We start from the raw sequence: 19,267 nt of genomic DNA on the forward strand, positions 1-19,267 counted from the left end.
CCAAAAAAATTCTGGAGTCTAACTCCATCTTACATTTTGCTGGAAACTGAATGAGGCAATTAAGAACCACTGCTGGGGAATATTTTGTCTTTTACCAACTGACAACTTTCTTTGTCGTCTTCTGTATCCAGGGTACGATTGGTGGAAAGAGGATCTCCTCAGAGTCTACTCCTTCTGGAATCCGGAAAGGTAAGCTTGTTGTAGAATAATGCTAAAATAACCATACGCATGCCTTTTTTTTCCCATAATTTTCCCAACATTTTCAGTTATGCTTTTGTAATTCCAAGAGCTACGGCGCTGCGTTACTTTAACTGACAATTGCGCGGTCATACAATGCTGCACCCAAATGAAATTTACGTCCTTTTTTTCCCACGAATTGAGCTTTCTTTCGGGTGGTATTTGATTGCCTGTGTGGTTTTTATTTTTTGCGCTATAAGCAAAAAAAGACCGACCATTTTGAGAAAAAAAACTATATTTTGGACTTTTTGCTATTAAACATGTCCAGTACAAAAATGTAAAAAATCAAATGTAATCATAAATTTAGGGCAAAATGTATTCTGCTACATGTCTTTGCTAAAAAAAATATAGATAATGGGATTTATTTTTCCTACTATTAATGGCAGCGATTAGCGACTTTTAGTGGGACTGCAGCGGACATTCTGACACTGGGGGGAGGACCAACTTGGTGTCACTGACAACCCCAGTGACACAAATACAGTGATCAGCGCTAAAAAAAAAAAAGCACTGACACTGTACTAATGACACTGGGCAGGAAGGGGTTTACTAGGGGGCGGGGGGTGTGTTCTTCACTGTAAGTACACTGATCGAGATGGCTGTACTGTGCACAGTCATCCAGAGCAGTGTGCTCGAGCTGACGGTGGAAGATTGTGTGTAAACAAAACAATCTTCCTCCCCATCGGAGATGTTCGGTAATCGCCGGGTGCCAGCGGGTAATTGCTTGCCGGGACCCATTGATTGACATCCGCGGCCGCAAATGGCAGCATGGGTAGGGCGCATGCATGGCTCGCGCATGCCCCCTATCCACAAATGCAGAATGACTTGTGTGTGTGTATATATATATATACAGTCATGGCCGAAATTGTTGGCACCCTTGATATTTCTCCAGGAAATCATGTATTTCTCACGAAACGTATTGCATTAACACATGTTTTGCTATACACATGTTTATTCCCTTTGTGTGTATTGGGACAAAACAAAAAAAGGGAGGAAAGAAAGCAAATTCGACATAATGTCACACAAACCTCCAAAAATGGGCTGGACAAAAGTATTGGCACCCTTTCACAACTGCGGATAAATAAGAATGTTACAAGCATGTGATGCTCCTGTAAACTCACCTGGGGCAAGTAACAGGTGTGGGCAATATAGAAATCACACCTGAAAGCAGATAAAAAGGAGAGACGTTCACTTAACCTTTGCATTGTGTGTCTGTCTGTGCCACACTAAGCATGGACAACAGAAAGAGGAGACGAGAACTGTCTGAGGACCTGAGAACCAAAATTGTGGCAAAATATCAACAATCTCAAGGTTACAAGTCCATCTCCAGAGAACTAGATTTGCCTTTGTCCACAGTGCGCAACATTATCAAGAAGTTTGCAACCCATGGCACTGTAGCTAATCTCCCTGGTCGTGGACGGATGAGGAAAATTGATGAAAGATTGCAACGCAGAATAGTCCGGATGGTGGATAAGCAGCCCCAAACATGTTCCAAAGACATTCAAGCTGTCCTGCAGGCTCAGGGAGCATCAGTGTCAGCGCGAACTATCCGTCGACATTTAAATGAAATGAAACGCTATGGCAGGAGACCCAGGAGGACCCCACTGCTGACACAGAGACATAAAAAAGCAAGACTACAGTTTGCCAAAATGTACTTGAGTAAGCCAAAAGCCTTCTGGGAAAACGTCTTGTGGACAGATGAGACCAAGATAGAGCTTTTCGGTAAAGCACATCATTCTACTGTTTACCGAAAACGGAATGAGGCCTACAAAGAACAAAACACAGTACCTACGGTAAAATATGGTGGAGGTTCAATGATGTTTTGGGGTTGTTTTGCTGCCTCTGGCACTGGGTGCCTTGACTGTGTGCAAGGCATCATGAAATCTGAGGATTACCAAAGGATTTTGGGTCGCACTGTAGGGCCCAGTGTCAGAAAGCTGGGTTTGCGTCCAAGATCCTGGGTCTTCCAGCAGGACAATGACCCCAAACATACGTCAAAAAGCACTCAGAAATGGATGGCAAAGAAGCGCTGGAGAGTTCTGAAGTGGCCAGCAATGAGCCCAGATCTAAATCCCATTGAACACCTGTGGAGAGATCTTAAAATTGCTGTTGGGAAAAGGTGTCCTTCCAATAAGAGAGACCTGGAGCTGTTTGCAAAGGAAGAGTGGTCCAAAATTCCGGGTGAGAGGTGTCAGAAGCTTATTGATGGTTATAGGAAGCGACTGATTTCAGTTATGTTTTCCAAAGGGTGTGCAACCAAATATTAAGTTAAGGGTGCCAATACTTTTGTCCAGCCCATTTTTGGGGTTTTGTGTGACATTATGTCATATTTGCTTTTCTGCCTCTGTTTTATATTTGTTCCAATACATACAAAGGGAATAAACATGTGTATAGCAAAACATGTGTTAATGCAATACCTTTTTTGTGTGAAATACTTGATTTTCAGGAAAAATATCAAGGGTGCCAACAATTTCGGCCATGACTGTATATATGTATATGTGTTTCTGCGCACAGGTGCCGCCCTGTAGCAGTGTATCTATCAGCTGTCTAAGTAATAACTGCATAAATGATTACGTAGAAAGGTTAAGTGAAGGGGCAGAGGAGCTTTTACCAGCACAGAGAGTAATTAGACACTTCCAGAAGAGGAGAGGGCTGTGACATGCAATGAGCGAGCAGACTGTGCTATGGAAACTGACTCTTTCTGGAGTGTCATTTCCTTTGCAAGTTCAAAGGCAAATTGCAAGTCAATAGTCAAAATAGTTTATGGAAAGAAAAAAACACTGCAAGTAGGTATTTAAAATGCTTAAATTTTTGTGTATTTACATGGAGACAGAAAAAAACCCAGAGCCAGCATGTTCAGGAGAGGAGTGTTTCAGTGTCAAAAAAATGCTTAATGAGCCGAAGCAAGTGTAAAAGCATCTAAACATGCTATAGCATTCATTCATTTCAGTGGTCAGAATAAATTAATATTCTGGCCAATGGAATGAATGAATGCCCAAGCACTTGACGTTCCTAAACTCAATTCCAAAATACAGCTTTAGGCTTGCTTTTAATGCTGCTTTTTCTTCCCCTAGAGCATAAGCATCCAGGGGAGGAAAAAAAACATCTTGTGTGCATGGGGCCTAAGGCTTACTGCACATGGGATCAATTAAAGTTTTTTCATTACTCTATATCATTTGCTAATTTATGCATTTGGAATATTTTTTCTTATTCACTAAAAGTTTTATCACACATATCAGTTGAATTTACCGCATTGTAGAATTGTTAGTATGTAAAAGGCTTGCAATTGTTAAGCAACTATGCGTATAAGTATTGAATATATGTTTTGTTCAGATCTTTATTCATCAATGTAATTCAGAATTGCAATAGTAAAACAAAAACAGTAATATATTTATAACACTTGTATACAATTTTTTTTTAATGCTTGCCAGATTTTGCCTGGTCTTACAGTGATAATTGTAAACCCAGAGACCAAAGGGCCCCTCGGAGATTCTCATCTTGGTGAGGTTAGTGTACAACTTTTTTTTCTTTTTATCTAGCTGTTTATACAAATGCATTATTTATATATCTCTCTTTAAACCAAGCTATACGTAAAGGGTTACTCCACTTTAATGGGAAAAAATACTGCAAAAAAAAAATTACTGGTAAAATAGCGCACACAGTTGCGACAAGTCATATTGTAATATAAATCATTATTAAAATTACCTTTCCTTTTCAATTGCAGAACTGTAATCTTCTGTAAAATGCAATGCAATACGGCAGCCTGGAGGAATTCTGTATACAGATTGTGTATGGAATGTCCCCAGAAATGTCATTTCCTGCTTGTGTGATTGGTTCACTGGTTTTTTGCACTAAGATACAAATCAGGTTTTTGGCATCCTCTATAATATTAAATAATAATTAACTCCTAACCTTAACCCCCTAACCCATAAAAACTATTTAAATAAATTGTTAATAATAATAAAAACAACACCCTAACACAAATTAAATAAATACATTATTATTATTTTTTTTTGTTCTGTTTGGGGCTATTTAGTATTTATTAATATATGTTATCAATTTATTTTAGATTATTTTGATTCGTGTATTTATTTAAAATTTTTTGATTCATGTATTACTATTTTCTTTTTTACATTTTTTCATTTGAGCAGAAAAACGCGCAAACACATGCAAATCGTGTGTTTCTATTCATTTCTATGGAAATAAAAATGCTCAAACGCGCATATCTGCCCGATTTGAGCGACAAAAAACCCCCAAGGAATTTGTTTAAGATTCAGGCATTTGGCTTTAGGCGACTTGGAGTGGAGTTGTAAACCATCTTCATTGAGAATAATTGATTTTTTTTCTCCTCAATCGTTTTGCAGCTTTGAGCTACAAATCACTCAAATGTGAATGGGGCCTAACTGATAGTATTTACCTCTCCCATGCAACAGTAAGCTTCTACCTGACTTCATTACTCTTTCCAGCCTGCTGACTGCATATCTGTTTTCTGCAGATCTGGGTGAACAGCCCCCACACAGCCAGCGGATATTACACGATCTATGACAGTGAGAGTCTGCAGGCTGACCATTTTAACACCAGGCTAAGCTTTGGCGACACACAGACACTTTGGGCAAGAACCGGTTACCTGGGCTTCGTGCGCAGAACAGAGCTGACAGATGCAAGTGGAGGTATTGTCATTTTACTGTTTGAATATTGTTTACAGATCACTGTACAGTGTACATACATTTACTGTATTCATACTGGCCTTTGGGTAAGAGGAAATGACACTCCAATATCTGTTGCACAGTTATATAGTCCACATTTGGTCCAATTTGGTCAGTAACCTAGCTGTAACCTTCAGGGTTACAGAAAGAAAACAGAGCATGTAAGCAAAACCCAATGAACTGAGTGGCTGTGTTGAGGGGCCTTGGGCTTGTGATGGCATCAGTTTGAGATACTTCTGAGATCATTCAGAATTCATTGACAGGTGCATCTAAACTGCTTCTTACCTGCATTTAGCCTGCTTTAAAGTAGATTTCCACCTTTGCAATCACATTTGAGAAAACTTCACTTTTCTCATGCAGCGGTAAATGAGCGCTGCTCAGTTCTCTGGCATTTCCAGAGGAGATAGTTCTCCTCTGAATGCCTTTTTATGAAGTGGTGTAGATTGCTTCTCCTAATGAGGAGAGAAGCGATCTACAAACTCTTTGAACGCTAGAAAACAGCTGCTGTAATCGCGAGATTACAGTAAGAGATCAGTCAAACACAATTTACTAAGCAGAGGTATATTACCGTTGCTTCGTTTGCGGTTCCTCCAATTCTCCACCTCTGGGCTGGAGAATCTGGAGGGAGAACACAGATCGCCAGTGAAGGGCTGACATCGCTCCTTCATATACTGGCAGTCTGTGTGCTGAGATGATCATCGGAGAACATGTTCTCCGCTGATCATCTATGTTTCCTAAACCACTAATGATCTAAGGTCAGCAATGATCTTCAGGATCACCGCTGATCTCAGTTTCATAAAAGGACACCTATATGTTTGTGTTACATAACAATTTTTTTTCTCAAATTCACTTTAGTGCTTAGTCAGTGTTTCCTAAATCTTGGGACCTGTGTCACTGGTGCCGGGCTCAGGATCTCTTTTGAGAACTGCATTGTGGGAAAATATAATTAGAGGAACCACCCGACCCCCAGCACACTGAACTAGAGGACTTCTTAGGTTCTCTAAGTGGTGTCACCAGTGTGCTTTACAGTGAACATTTTGGATAAGTCCGTGTCCTAAATGGATGCTGATAATATAGATAGATGGAAAATGTGGTAATTCATAATTGTACAGTGGGCAGTCTGTACTTCGCAACATAATGGTGGTGCACCATTCTATGCTGCATTTCTTGTAAGCCCAGGGTGGATTGATGATATACCCCAGGGGGTGTCCTTGATACCTTAAGCTCAAAAGAAGTAGAATGTCAGTATAGATATACAGAAGCTGACAAGCCCCTGCATACTCCAAGGGTGTCATGCTAATCTTTCCTTCATTGACTAGGAACAAGCATGTGCATTTCTAGTGTCCTGACCTGATACAATATAAACAATGAAGCTGTCATTGCTGACCACTCCTTAAGCAAACGTTAGTTGTCTTGCTGTTAGTGACTCTCAAAGTGGCAAGGATAAGGATGACAGCCCCAAAGCAGCTGTAAAAACAAGTCCGCTCCCATACTTCTTTTCTGTTACAGGGCACGCTTTATAAATATATACATTTTTTTTCTCTTTCTGTATATTCTAATGAAAATAATATCGAACTGTACTCCTTTTATCTAGATTTTTACTGAAATATTATAGTTGTAAACGTTTTCTTGACCTGTCCTTGCTTGCCTTTCCCCAGAACGGCATGATGCCTTGTTTGTTGTTGGAGCACTGGATGAAACACTGGAGTTAAGAGGACTACGCTACCATCCTATCGATATTGAGACCTCTGTGTCACGCACACATCGGAGCATTGCAGAATGGTGTGTATGCCAGCCTAGAGTACGTTCTTACCTAGGGCTGTCTCACAGAGCTGCTGTGGAGCCTGGGGGGGGGGAGTGGGAGGGGGCTGTTGAAGGTGGGTGGCAGAGTCCCGAATAGCTCTTCGGTCCCTACCTGTCCAGCCTGAATGGAAGTGCTTAAGCCATTATTTGGACTCTGGGCTCATGCTGGCCACACTTGTTGCAATCTAATTGTACAATCTTTGTGCAGTCTTCTTTAGATTTACTAACTGTAATGTCAAGACCAGCCTAAACAAATTGCTTAATTTAAATCCAGTCAGGAAGGCCTCACACTGCATAAATGTTAGTAGATGCCAAGAAGATTGCATTATAAGATTATAACTTGTGTGGCCAGCTTTAGTCTTCGGGAAGAGTGATCTACTACCAAACTGTCCGTGCACTTCATTTAGCTGGACACTGACCAGCAGGGTAAGGGGGGTTTTCTTCCGCACTGACCACAAATGCAAACAAGGCTTTTATATCTCCATGGACTACAAGTATAAAGGAGCTTTTTTCTCCACTGAATACAATTGTAAGGAGCCATACGCTCTCCCACTTTTCTCTCCACTGACCAATAATCTAAGGGGGTATTTACACTGACTCCCAATGTAAATGGGGCACCTCACTGATCTTCAGTATAAATGGGGCACCTCACTGATCTCCAGTATAAATGGGGCACCTCACTGATCTCCGGTATAAATGGGGCACCTCACTGATCTCCGGTATAAATGGGGCACCTCACTGATCTCCAGTATAAATGGGGCACCTCACTGATCTCCAGTATAAATGGGGCACCTCACTGATCTCCAGTATAAATGGGGCACCTCACTGATCTCCAGTATAAATGGGGCACCTCACTGATCTCCAGTATAAATGGGGCACCTCACTGATCTCCAGTATAAATGGGGCACCTCACTGATCTCCAGTATAAATGGGGCACCTCACTGATATCGAGTATAAATGGGGCACCTCACTGTCCTCTGCTGTAAAGCGGCCCTTCTCCATTAACTGTTGTTATACAGGAATTTTATATCACCAATAGTTTGCACAGTGCTTTACAATCTGAAGGGATACAGTACACCTACATTACAATACAATGACTTTCTCTACTGACTACACATTAAAAGGGAGCTCTTCTCCACTGAAAATCAGTGTAAAGGGGGACTTGTTTCCTGCCAATGTAGGAGGCTCCTTCTCTATTGCCCACCAGTTAGAAATCATCTAGTCCGCCCATAGCTAATGTTGTGATCTTGAGTATAACAACTTTAACATTTACAGCAATGCATGTAGCTTACTAAAAATTGTGTAATGTACAGTACTAGAATTTACTCATCTTGAACTATAATGGTAATGAAACATGCTTAATGCTTAATCTTTGCATGTTCCTCCTTAGCGCTGTGTTCACATGGACCAATCTTCTGGTGGTGGTTGTGGAGCTTTGCGGCTCTGAGCAAGAGGCTCTGGATCTGGTTCCTCTGGTGACCAACGTTGTGCTGGAAGAACATTACCTGATCGTAGGTGTGGTGGTGGTGGTGGACCCAGGAGTCATTCCAATAAATTCCAGGGGAGAGAAACAACGGATGCACCTAAGGGACAGTTTCTTAGCTGATCAGCTAGATCCAATCTATGTTGCATACAACATGTAAAGAGACTTAAACCACTGGAAGAAAAAAATAATGCCAGGTTATTTTTGTCAAAATTTCACAATGCTTGACGATAGTTTAATAATGTGTATTACTTTTTAGCATAACCTCTAGTGAATCATGGTCTGTCTGCATTATTTTATGAAAGGGAACACTGTGCTATAGTAGTATTACAAGCAGATCACTGGACGTTTTTTTTTTTTTTTAGCTAAACTGCAGAACTATCTGTATGAGCAGAGTGGGCCATGTGCCCCACCTTTCCCTAAAGGGCATCCCGCCGCATACACAAGTTTAATGTGGATCTGCAGTAGATATTTTATTTAATTCCAGAAGGGTTTAATTTTCTTAAATCCTTCATATTAGGAGCTGTAATGTTGTTTTGTCTTAAATTAACAATAGGTAGTAAATAGCTTCTTCATAATGGTGCCATGAGTGTACTCCTCCAGCACAGCAGAGCTTGCATTCTGATTAGCCATGCAAGTGCTAAGCGGGGGAGGTGTTCAGTTTAGAAAAGGAAATTGACTAAAATTTAGATATTTTTTTTTTCATTTAGATAGGTCTTAAATGTAAAAAATTCTGCCTATATTTTAAATATGTAAATATTAATATAACATTATCAACATTCAAATCCACTTGTGGCAAATATGGAGTTGATGTTGATTGTTTTATGGCAGTTGGAGGGGAGGGGAGCTTAGTGGGGTTTTTTTTTATAAGTTTTCACTATATTGAGTACAAAGGCATGCAACCTATGGCCCTCCATCTGTATAACCACTGCAGTTCCCAGCAGGCCCTGGACTGGCAGTGCATGCTGGGACCTGTAGATCAAAGACAGCTAGGAGGGTTATCATTTTCCTGCAGCTTTGTGTGCACAGCTTGTCTTGTCACCTATCTCATCTTTTCTCTGTTTTTGGAAAAGTCTTTGAAAAAAAAAAACAGGGTAGAGGCTTAAACAGTGTAGTAGATCAGCCATCAATGACAGTTAGGAAATTCTGTCATTTGCCAGAAGGGCTTATGTATCAGAGCATCTGTGGGCTTTTTTGATGCCATTAGGGTTACTTAGTTTTAGTCAGCATCCTAGAGCAAAACATGGAAACACAGAAGCTAAATGCCTAACATGGTATTTGCCAGTGCTGGAAATTTGGTTTCAGTTCCTGTTGGGGATGCCTGTTGCATGGAGTTTTTATGTTTTCCCCAAATTTGCATGGATCCCCCCCCCCCCCCCACAATGGAAAAAGCTTTCTGGAAAACAATGGCTCTAGAGAGTCTGTTTGTGTGTCTAATATTGTTCAGGAAAGTAGATTGTAAGCTCCTCAGGGACATAAAATGATGCGGCTGCTTCTTGTGCTCTAATAAATTCCACATTCTATGCATCATATATAAATAACAGTAACAGGCAGATAAATCCATTTCAGTCTGTAAGCACACCACACTCATATCACATTACAGAACTGAGTCGGTGTTTGTGGCAGTACATAAAAGTCATTAACATACTTTGAATTGTAACTATTAGTTATCCTTAATGCTTTCTTGCTCCTGCCCTACACTGTTGCATACGCCAAGAGAATATTTGTTTTCTTATTTGCATATTCACTAGATGGAAGAGGAACTAATAGAAAAACAGTAAGACTCAAGCTAGATGGGTCGAATCTCAGCCAGTTCAGCAGGGACCAGCTGAGATTCGATCCATCTATGGGCAGGCTGATAGTACCCAAGTCGATCCATTGATTGACTTGGGTGCAACCAGCATGTCGTATTTTTAGCATGAGATTATTGCCAGCAGCTTTAGCCTCTAGCAATAATCATTGTGTTCTCTGGACAGGGACAATGCCCCTACTGGGAGAACACAATAGCTCCACAGGAGGGATTCCTTCATTAACACAGACTGTGTTGATGGGGGATTTGAGTGATTTTCTTTCCTGCAACCTGTGATTGCAGGAAAGAAAATCTCATAATCCGTGGCCTGCCTTATCCTATCTTTCTCAGTCGCTTTCCAACCTGGCAGTCATTCTTACTAAGAGAAAAATGGTTGCGTCATTTGCTGTATAACATTTTCCAAAAACAGAGTATAGATGAGATTGGAGAGAAGATGGTTGTGTGCACAAGTCCTAAAAATGTTAGATGATGGAAGTAGAATGATACCAAACCACGGCAAAGTATTTTGATGCCTACTAATATATGTTGTTTAATATATGCTGAATGTTTCAAATAGTTTGTCTTTATCGAACTTGCTAACTCCTCAATCATATTGCCAGCAGGTGAAAAAAAATATGCACTTTGTCTTTACTGCCTTCTGTCCCATTGCGGTAAGAGAGCGAGAGTTCCTCTGCAATGGCTGAATGATCTCTACTTTAATTCAGATTGTTTTACTTCATAACCAGCATTCAGCAGTTCTTATAATACACCTGCATATGCAAGGGCCGATTAGTAATTGTCATCTACACACACCGCTTTGAAGACAAGCCTCAGTGTTAAAATATCATATAGATTTCTGAAGGTCAGGAAATGTTTGTCACAGTAATTGTATATTATGCTGTGCTAGATAAGAACCATTTTACATATGGTATATAGATTTAAAACTATTTTCCACTGTGGTTATTACAGCTTGTAACTTCTGTTGTCAGCAGTCATTCATAGACCAAAATGTATTCATTACAATTGCCAGTATCCAAAGCTCTGTAGTTAAACGCACATTCAAGTGGTTCCAAGCCAGATACCTTAAAAGCAAAGCAGATGTATTAAGAAGTATGCTGCATGCAGTCATATTAACAGCAATAGAACTTTCAAATGTCTTAAGATATTTTCCCTTGCGCATCTTGGTAAGACATTTATCACATGCTTTGATGACACATTCCATCTTAATTATGAAATCTATTCAGAAGTCAGAACCAAATGCCGCCACGCACACTTGGGACACTCTGGGATGATGTAGCGGGTGGGGCTTTGCCCTAATATGGATGTAGTTAGGTCATAACCACTAGGAATGAGCTTGCCTTTTATGGATTGGGGTGGGGCTAAATTATTTAAACCGTTTGTAATTTAGGCAGGTATTCATTACAGTAATTATTACTTGTAAATTGTTTTACTTTTGTCTGTATAAATATTTGCTAAATTATTTGACAAAAGTGTTTTCCATTGCCTTGTAATTTCCTTATATTTTACAGTTACAAAAAGGTTCTTTTATCACAGTAGTACTTCAGTTATCAGTATAGCAAAATTCCTGGTACCCCTGAAATTATCCAGGTGCCAGATGATCAAATACCGCAGACTATAGAACTGATCTAAAAATGATACCCAGCTTTCCCCACCACCTCTGTCTGTCCATAGTTGCATTGATTTCTCCAGACTGTCAGACAAGTCAGGACTAAACTGCCTGAAGGTTTAATTATTCAGTATTTTCAGTACATTAAGTACAAAGACATGTGATCTATGGCTATCCAGCTGTAAGAATACTGCAATTCCCGGGAGTAAGTGAACACTAGAGGAGGGAATAGTGGAGGAGGCCAAAGTCACCTCTTGGCTGCCTATGCCTAAGGTGCCACAGAACCAGCTTTTGAGGTTTGTGCTGATGATTACCTTTGTGATCGACACACTTCACATACAATTACCTTTAAAATGCAGCTCTATGAATAACCTGCTTAATTTGTGCTATCAGTTGGTATATTGTAGAAGAGGGGATGGAACATGAAGGGTGTCCAATTCCAGACTGCATGTTAGCTCTGATCCCATTATAAGGAAAAATGCAAAAATATTAATTGGCTATATTTTGTGATTACATCAGCTTGTTTCAAAACCATATCCCATTTTGTAATTAGACCAGAGTTCTGGATGTCTCCAAGGATGGACAATTAGTCTTTGGAATAGTGTATTGGCTATAAACAGTGAATGGCTATGATTGATCTGGGATTATATTTGCTAAAATATTTTTTACATTCTTTTGACACTTCTTTCATAAATTGGGGGCTTCACTACTAGATTAGATGAATTATTTTATCTCAGAATAAAAAAAAAAAGACTTTAAAATGTGCAGTGCAATTCTCAAACTTAAATATCACTTAGGTGTGGATTTTTTTTTTAAAAATGAAACAAGCATTTACCTGGTGAAAGCCTTATTTTCTCTTGAATCTTTATTTTATCTCATAAAATGTCACTTCATCGTACGCTTAAGCAGCTCCCTCTCCTGCTTTCCTCAATAGACAGATCATTGATTTTTTTTAAAGCTATGGGTAGCCTGTAGCCAGCAATAACCAATGTGATAATATAAATTTACTTTTACAATTAATATACCTCAAAAATCAATACAAAATAGCATAACATGTCAGCTGATCCATGCAGTAATGCCTTTAGTGAATTACTGAGAAATCCATTTTCAGCTGTTAAAAATAAGAAAGTAATGCAAAGTAATGAAAATATCACGTTGTGCTTTTGTGAATTAAAGCTTTTGTGTATGAATGCAATTTATAAGGGTGACTGCTGCATTGTGATGCCACCGTAGTCTCTCTGATGGAATTCTGGTCTTTGTATACAGTGTTCTTTCTCAGAGACTGTTGTCTGCTTTGCTGTGTTTAAAAATTATATAGGATAGTGTTTGTTTTTTTTTTGTTTTTTTCATCTGCACAGTACAGTGGATATATGGGTTGAATGTATTCAAGAACTGCTTAGGACTGTGGCCAGGCTATGGGACATTGAATTATTTTTATATTACTAACAAACAGTAAATCAATTTTAAAATAAACCCTCACTGACCCGTGTAGCTGCAACCACTGTCAAGTAATTTATTCTCAAAGGTTTTAGTTTTACTTTCGTTTTTCTTTAGTAGCTCGGCCTCCCTTACCAACAAGACTTGACAGCCTGCCAGCCTTTTAATCTCTAACGTTCCATTCGCAATCTAAGCATTCCATGAACTTGCAAAAAAAGTGCCATGCTTGCTGTACTAATCATTGTTGATTGCACCCCAAACATGGCCTGCGAAACTCAATGTGCAAAAAGGTGGAGGAGCTTCTTTGGCGTGTGTAGGACTGCCCATTCAATTGAATTGGCTGCCCTATGCGTGTACCATGAAAACAAGCAAAAAACAAAACACAATTTAATGAAACATGGAGATGTGAATGCTGCCTAAGATAAACAAAGAGATGGTGCACAGGAAAAGGGGAGAAAAAAAGTGCTGGGATCTGACTTGAAGGACTTCATTGCTTCTATTGTATAGTTTTAAATTGTATTAATCTCCCTGTATTTTTAGCGCAACACATTGAGAACAATAACATGAACATTCCCAAGTAAATCATTTGTTATAATTCTTACCCCAACACTAACAGTTTACAATTTTCAGTGCTGCTGGCTCCTGCTGTCTCAATGCTGCTTCCATGAACTTCGGTCTTCACAGGAAAGAGTTAACAGTGGACAGTGCAGTCTCCAATCAGTCTGTTAGCTTGGAAGAAAGAGGAGGGAGGAGCAGGGGAGTACCTTGCTGTCCTAGGCTATGCAGTTATGTGTTTCTATTGATGCAGGGAGTGTAACAAGAAAACTTTAGTACCTGCATACAAGCATCGCTTCGTAGGATGCTGGAGGAGAAAGGAGATGCCCTGAAAAAGGAAACCTGGGCAGTGGCCATGGCACCAGCTTAAAATGCAACATAGGCAAGGATGAAAAGAAAAAGCTGCATAAGCAGTAAGTGATTAAATCAGCTGCTGAAAGCACTGAGGTTTTTATATCACTTTAAGGACAAATCGCTCCACAGTGGCTGTAACTTCAGAGATCAGTGAGGACTTTTTAAAACTCATTTATTTCTTGTTAGGAATATGCACATATTTGAATGTCCAAAGTCCAGCCTTGGTTTATTTGTAATGGAATGGTTTGCACAAGCTCAAAGGCAAATATTTTTTTTTTTTTAATTATAGAATATTTTTTGGGCAAATTGTCATTACTCATCTGGTAAAGTCACCTCCAGTTTCATACAGTGGAGCTGTATAAAAGGAGTTATTGCCTAGACCAACCAAAAGATTTACTGTTTCAACTGATTGGTTGCAATGAGCTATAGCTTGACATTTATTCTAGTTTCCATAACTCTGCCTGCGAGGTCCTTGTGTGATCTCAGCTAGTATTCGGTGTGTTTCACTAAAAACCAATTGTCATAGTTTATCAAATACATAATATAGCCTTAGTTCCTAAAAAGCTGAATGAGTTCACCTAAATAGGAATAAATCATTTCATTTCACAAAAATGGTTACCTTGTGTGCATATGTAGGCCACAGGTGCACTTTAGCACACAGGGTGTAGCATCAGATAGTTTTCTACTTGATTAATTTGAACACTTGAATGAGGTGTTTATACACCAGCATTTAGAAAGGAGCCCCTCATATCTCACATCATATTTTAGTGCTGATATGGCAAAATTCCATCTCCTATTTATTAGTCTGTTTTATGTTTTATCATTTGTAGCAGATGAATAAAAAAAAATCACTATGGTTGGTTACTGTTTTCTGCACTTGTATATCACAGCAATAAATAACATCTGCGTACAATTTGCTGCCTAAACTAGTTATAATTTAAATTGTAATTTGTGTTATTGTAAAGGGATTTGGGATTCTGATTATAGAAAAGGACATAGTCAACAATGTTTTTATTAAACAACAATAGATCCAAAATGACATACATGAATTTCAGCAGATGTCTTGTAGTTAGTGATAATTGGCAGCCAGTCACTGAGCAGTGAAAATTAATGTACTTGTGGGTGCCTTGTTTCCATAATATAAGTGGAGTACTTCTGCAGTGAATGTAACCACAATCCCTGTATTTAATACAACTCAATAACTTAATAACTCATAAAGCTTTAATGCAATCTTAAAGAATAGTTGCTTTTTTTTTTTGCTAATGTTCAGGACTCAAGTGATTATAAAGGTTGTAATTAAAAATCAATAAAATAACAAAATGTTATGTTATACGTACTTGCTCTGTGCAATGGGTCTTGTCCATTCACACACAGAGTGCGGCTTGTCCTGTCCCCCGCCCCCCCCTTCTGCTCTCTTTCTCCTCCTTGGCTCACTGGCTGTGATTGGCAGTAGCCAAGGGTTTGTGCTGCTGTGTGAGCCAGTGAGTAGAGAGAGATCCGGGAGAGCCGCAGCTCTCTTGCACATCACTAGATCGAGATGGGTGTGAGGTAAGTATAAGGGGGCTGAGGGGGGAGCTGCATTCAGAAGGTTTTTAAAAAATAACAAACATGTTATACTTACCTGCATTGTGCAGTGGTTTTGCACAGAGCAGCCCTGGTCCTCTTCTTCTCGGGTCCCCCCCGATCCTTTTCTTCTCTGGTCTCAGCCAATGAAAAGAGGGAGTCCTGGGACAGCCAAGGCTCTCGTGCAGATCGCTGGATCGAGAGGCAGCTCAGGTGAGTATTAGGGGGGCTTTGGGGAGAGCAGGGTACAAAAGGGTTTTTTTTTACCTTCATGCATACAATACATGAAAGTAACAAAAGCGTTCAGCTTTTGGAACCACTTTGGGGTAAACCTGCATTTAGAACCACTTTAAAACAGTGCTTAGTAGGAGAGTCTGTATTTACAAAATCATATGCTTGATCTGTTATTTAACCCCTTGGCACCGGTGCCTCCCGGCCCTTTAAGGGTTTCAGAAACTGGGAGGTGGGGTAGGGTTTAAGGGTCATGTGACCACCGTGATTCGTGGTCACATGATCGGGAAAGGTCCCGATTGAAATATCGGGACCTTTCCGTGAGTACCGAACATGTGTACTGGGAGCGTGCAGGGCACGCGCTCTCAGCACATATGTTTTTCTTAATTGCACACAAATGTGCGGCTGCTCAGTGCCAAGGCCCAGACACCGTGCGGCCGGCGCCAAGAGGTTAATATGTAACATTGTACTATAGTCATCCCTCTAGATCAGCCATTCTCAACCAGGGTTCTATGGAACCCAAGGGTTTCTTCAGAGGTCGCTAGGGGTTCCTTAAGGTGTGGCTAACGGACCTCCCATTTGATGGTGCCTGCAAAGTACCAGGTCCAGTGCTACTTGGCAGAGGCAGTGGCATTCTCCCTTTGACCCCAGTAGACCCTAGTAGACTGATTTTAGCAAGGGTTCTCTGAGATCTGAAGATTTTCAAGGGTTCAATAGGAGAAAAATGTTGAGAAGGTCTGCTCTAAAACAGCATCCTGTACAAGTATATTGCCTAACATAAAACTGATGCTTCAGGGAAGGCCTGCAATTTGACCTCAGGCTTTGTAGATATTTAGGATAAAAAGGGCAAGGGAATTTTTAGAAAGGAAGAGAAAGTCATGGCTGGCTGTAAATTCATTTTTGCTTTTAACTAATATGCCAACTCTTGATATTCACTTATTCATAAAGTGGGTGTTTCCAATTTCAGCAATAATTTTGCAGTCAAAATAATTATTTAATTGCAGATTTTACAAAATATATGGTAATTTAGGATTGTAAATATTTATTGAATACCTGCTTAGGTAAGAGACAAAACGATGGTGCAGAAGACGTTTCTGCTCTCTCCTCATATCCCAGAATTGTAAGTCAGTGCACTGCATTGTGAAAACCTACAGATGATGGCCCATGCATAATAATGTCACTTGAAATAAATAGATTATTTTTATTGTTAAAATCACTACAAATAATGCCTGGATTCTATTTTTCTTCTTTTTTATGTATTTTCTGGTTAGTACTAATAACTGCATTTATTAAGTACCTCCTGAGTCTTCACATGCAGCTGGCAAGCATCACGCCGAGGAACATTTGTAAAGTTTATAAAACATAAAAGCACGCAAATTCAGTGCATTATAAAAATAAGCATATTTTGCCTTTAGTGAAACTGTAACAAGTATGTAACTGGACTGTAAGTTCTAAGTAGTGAAATGACCTGGTGTTACATCCCAACCTCAGAGCAAAGCAGTTTATTAACTCACGTGACGATAGAACACTGAACTCAAAGTTGCAGTTGGTTTTGTCTTAACATGTGATCATTTTATTTTTTCTTTTCATGTAATTTTGTACAAAGTGTTTTTTTCTTTTTTTATTTATTTGTTAAGTAACCTAAAGGTAAAACAAAAATCTCTTAACTATGAAACAAAAAATACTGAAGAGTGAAACAGTTTTAATATTTTTTACAATTGTTTTGTTTTACGTTTTATTTATCATTGCCATATAAATTGTGTACTTTATCAAATTTTACAACTGTTCACAAATTAATGGTAACAGTGCTTGTATACGGGGCATACATAAAGCATACTTCTGGTGTAGAATATCCACAAACCATTAGGGGTGTTTTGTTTTAAAAAAAAATTTGCAGAGCCGTTTGCATTGTTAAAGGGCATGAACATTTGTTCTCGGGACCAAATTGACTGCTATTAGGCTATTTTCTCTCTAGGTCAAATGTTGTTCATACACAAAAGTGATTTGGTGGCCAAAATGCTGTGTTACCCCAATTCAATCTATTCTGTATGAAATAACATTTGACCTGGAGAGAAAAGTGCATATTATTCAGTTATGACCCCATTGCACAGAAATAATGTAGTAATAGGATGAATAGAAATACATTTTTTTTTTTTTTTATAAATACACCCTATAGTGTGCAAATGATCCTAGTTGTTAGTGTATTTGGCACACTTTCACGCAGCCAAATCCAAAGCCAGAAATTGGAATTGATTGTTTGGATGTGTATAGCGGAAGAGATACCCAGACTGTGTGCCATATGTCCACATTCAAGCAAATCACGTACAACTATTAACATAATATGTAGCCGTGGACATATAGAAGATAAACTGTTTGGATTTGGTTAATCAGGAGTGTTAACTTGATCAAAGGGCACCTGTCACTGTGAAATTCATGTCGAAGCACATGTTGTCTCCACTTAAATGATCAGTAAACAGGAAACATGGTTGCTATGGGTTACGCTAAGCCTGTGCATTTTCGCAGCAGGATTGTAACTATAGTATAATAGTCCTATTTTTCTTCTGACATACATTCCAGGTTATTCAATCACTGACTTTTTTTTCCCTGTGTAACTGTTTTTTTTAATAAAGTTGATATCACTGATTCCGGTTTTGAATTTGACATTTTGGGCTCAGTTATTGATCACTTAAATTACATTGTATCAGAAAAGCCCATGCAATGTTTTAACACTTGTTTACTTAAGCAAACTTGAACCTTTTTTTGTATATTGATTTTGTGCAGCACAGGCTTTGCCTCTTAAAAGATTTCCATTTATGTTTGCTTAGGTGCAGTTGTCAATTTGTCTTTATACAGGTCATGTGTATATATTCCTAGTTTGTGCTTTCTGATAATTTCACCTTGATCTTAGCATTTGAGTGATATATACTAAAACTGTACAGTTCTGCTATTTTAAAGTCACATCTGTATCCTTTTTTTTGGGGAAAGAAGGCTATTGTGTGAATGCTCAAGAATGTCGTCATCGGGAGGTTTAAACCAGTGACCCTTCGTGTGGTTGAAGGGATATACTATGGATGAAAACAGTTTTGTTAACTAGAAAAATGCAAAATATATTTTATGAATTAGCATAATGGTATGTGGTTTATTTGGCAGTGGTTTCTGTTTCAGTCTCTTTTAATGGACTGCGCCATCTAAAAGTGGCATTTCAGTTATATAGTGCCTTCAAAAAGTATTCATACCCCTTGAAATTTTCCACATTTTGTCATTTTACAACCAAAAACGGAGATGTATTTTATTTGGATTTCACGTGGTAAACCAACACAAAGTGGCACACAGTTGTGAAGTGGAAGGAAAATTATAAATGGTTCTAAACTTTTTTTTACAAATAAATATCTGAAAAGTGTGGCATGCATTTGTATCCCCCCCCCCCCTGTCAATACTTTGTAGAACCACCTTTTGCTATAATTACAGCTGCAAGTCTTTTCGGG

The 19,267-nt window shown here is 39.1% G+C and overlaps 1 protein-coding gene across 2 annotated transcripts in view; it reads left to right on the forward strand.

Moving 5' to 3' along the window:
- DIP2B (DIP2 acetate--CoA ligase B (putative)) overlaps positions 1 to 18,438 on the forward strand; it is a 295,019-nt gene extending 276,581 nt beyond the window's left edge. For both annotated transcript variants that reach the window (XM_089652038.1, XM_089652039.1), the window contains exons 34-38: positions 132 to 189; positions 3,666 to 3,740; positions 4,730 to 4,904; positions 6,599 to 6,722; positions 8,134 to 18,438. In XM_089652038.1, the coding sequence (XP_089508164.1) occupies positions 132 to 189; positions 3,666 to 3,740; positions 4,730 to 4,904; positions 6,599 to 6,722; positions 8,134 to 8,386 (685 nt within the window). In that variant the 3' untranslated portion in view covers positions 8,387 to 18,438. The remainder of the gene's footprint in view (positions 1 to 131; positions 190 to 3,665; positions 3,741 to 4,729; positions 4,905 to 6,598; positions 6,723 to 8,133) is intronic.
- Positions 18,439 to 19,267: the final 829 nt, after the last annotated feature.

This window comes from Staurois parvus, unplaced genomic scaffold (genome assembly GCF_062004578.1).
Source record: "Staurois parvus isolate SC_StPar_1 unplaced genomic scaffold, SC_StPar_1.0 ptg000669l, whole genome shotgun sequence".
Classification (NCBI taxonomy): domain Eukaryota; kingdom Metazoa; phylum Chordata; class Amphibia; order Anura; family Ranidae; genus Staurois; species Staurois parvus.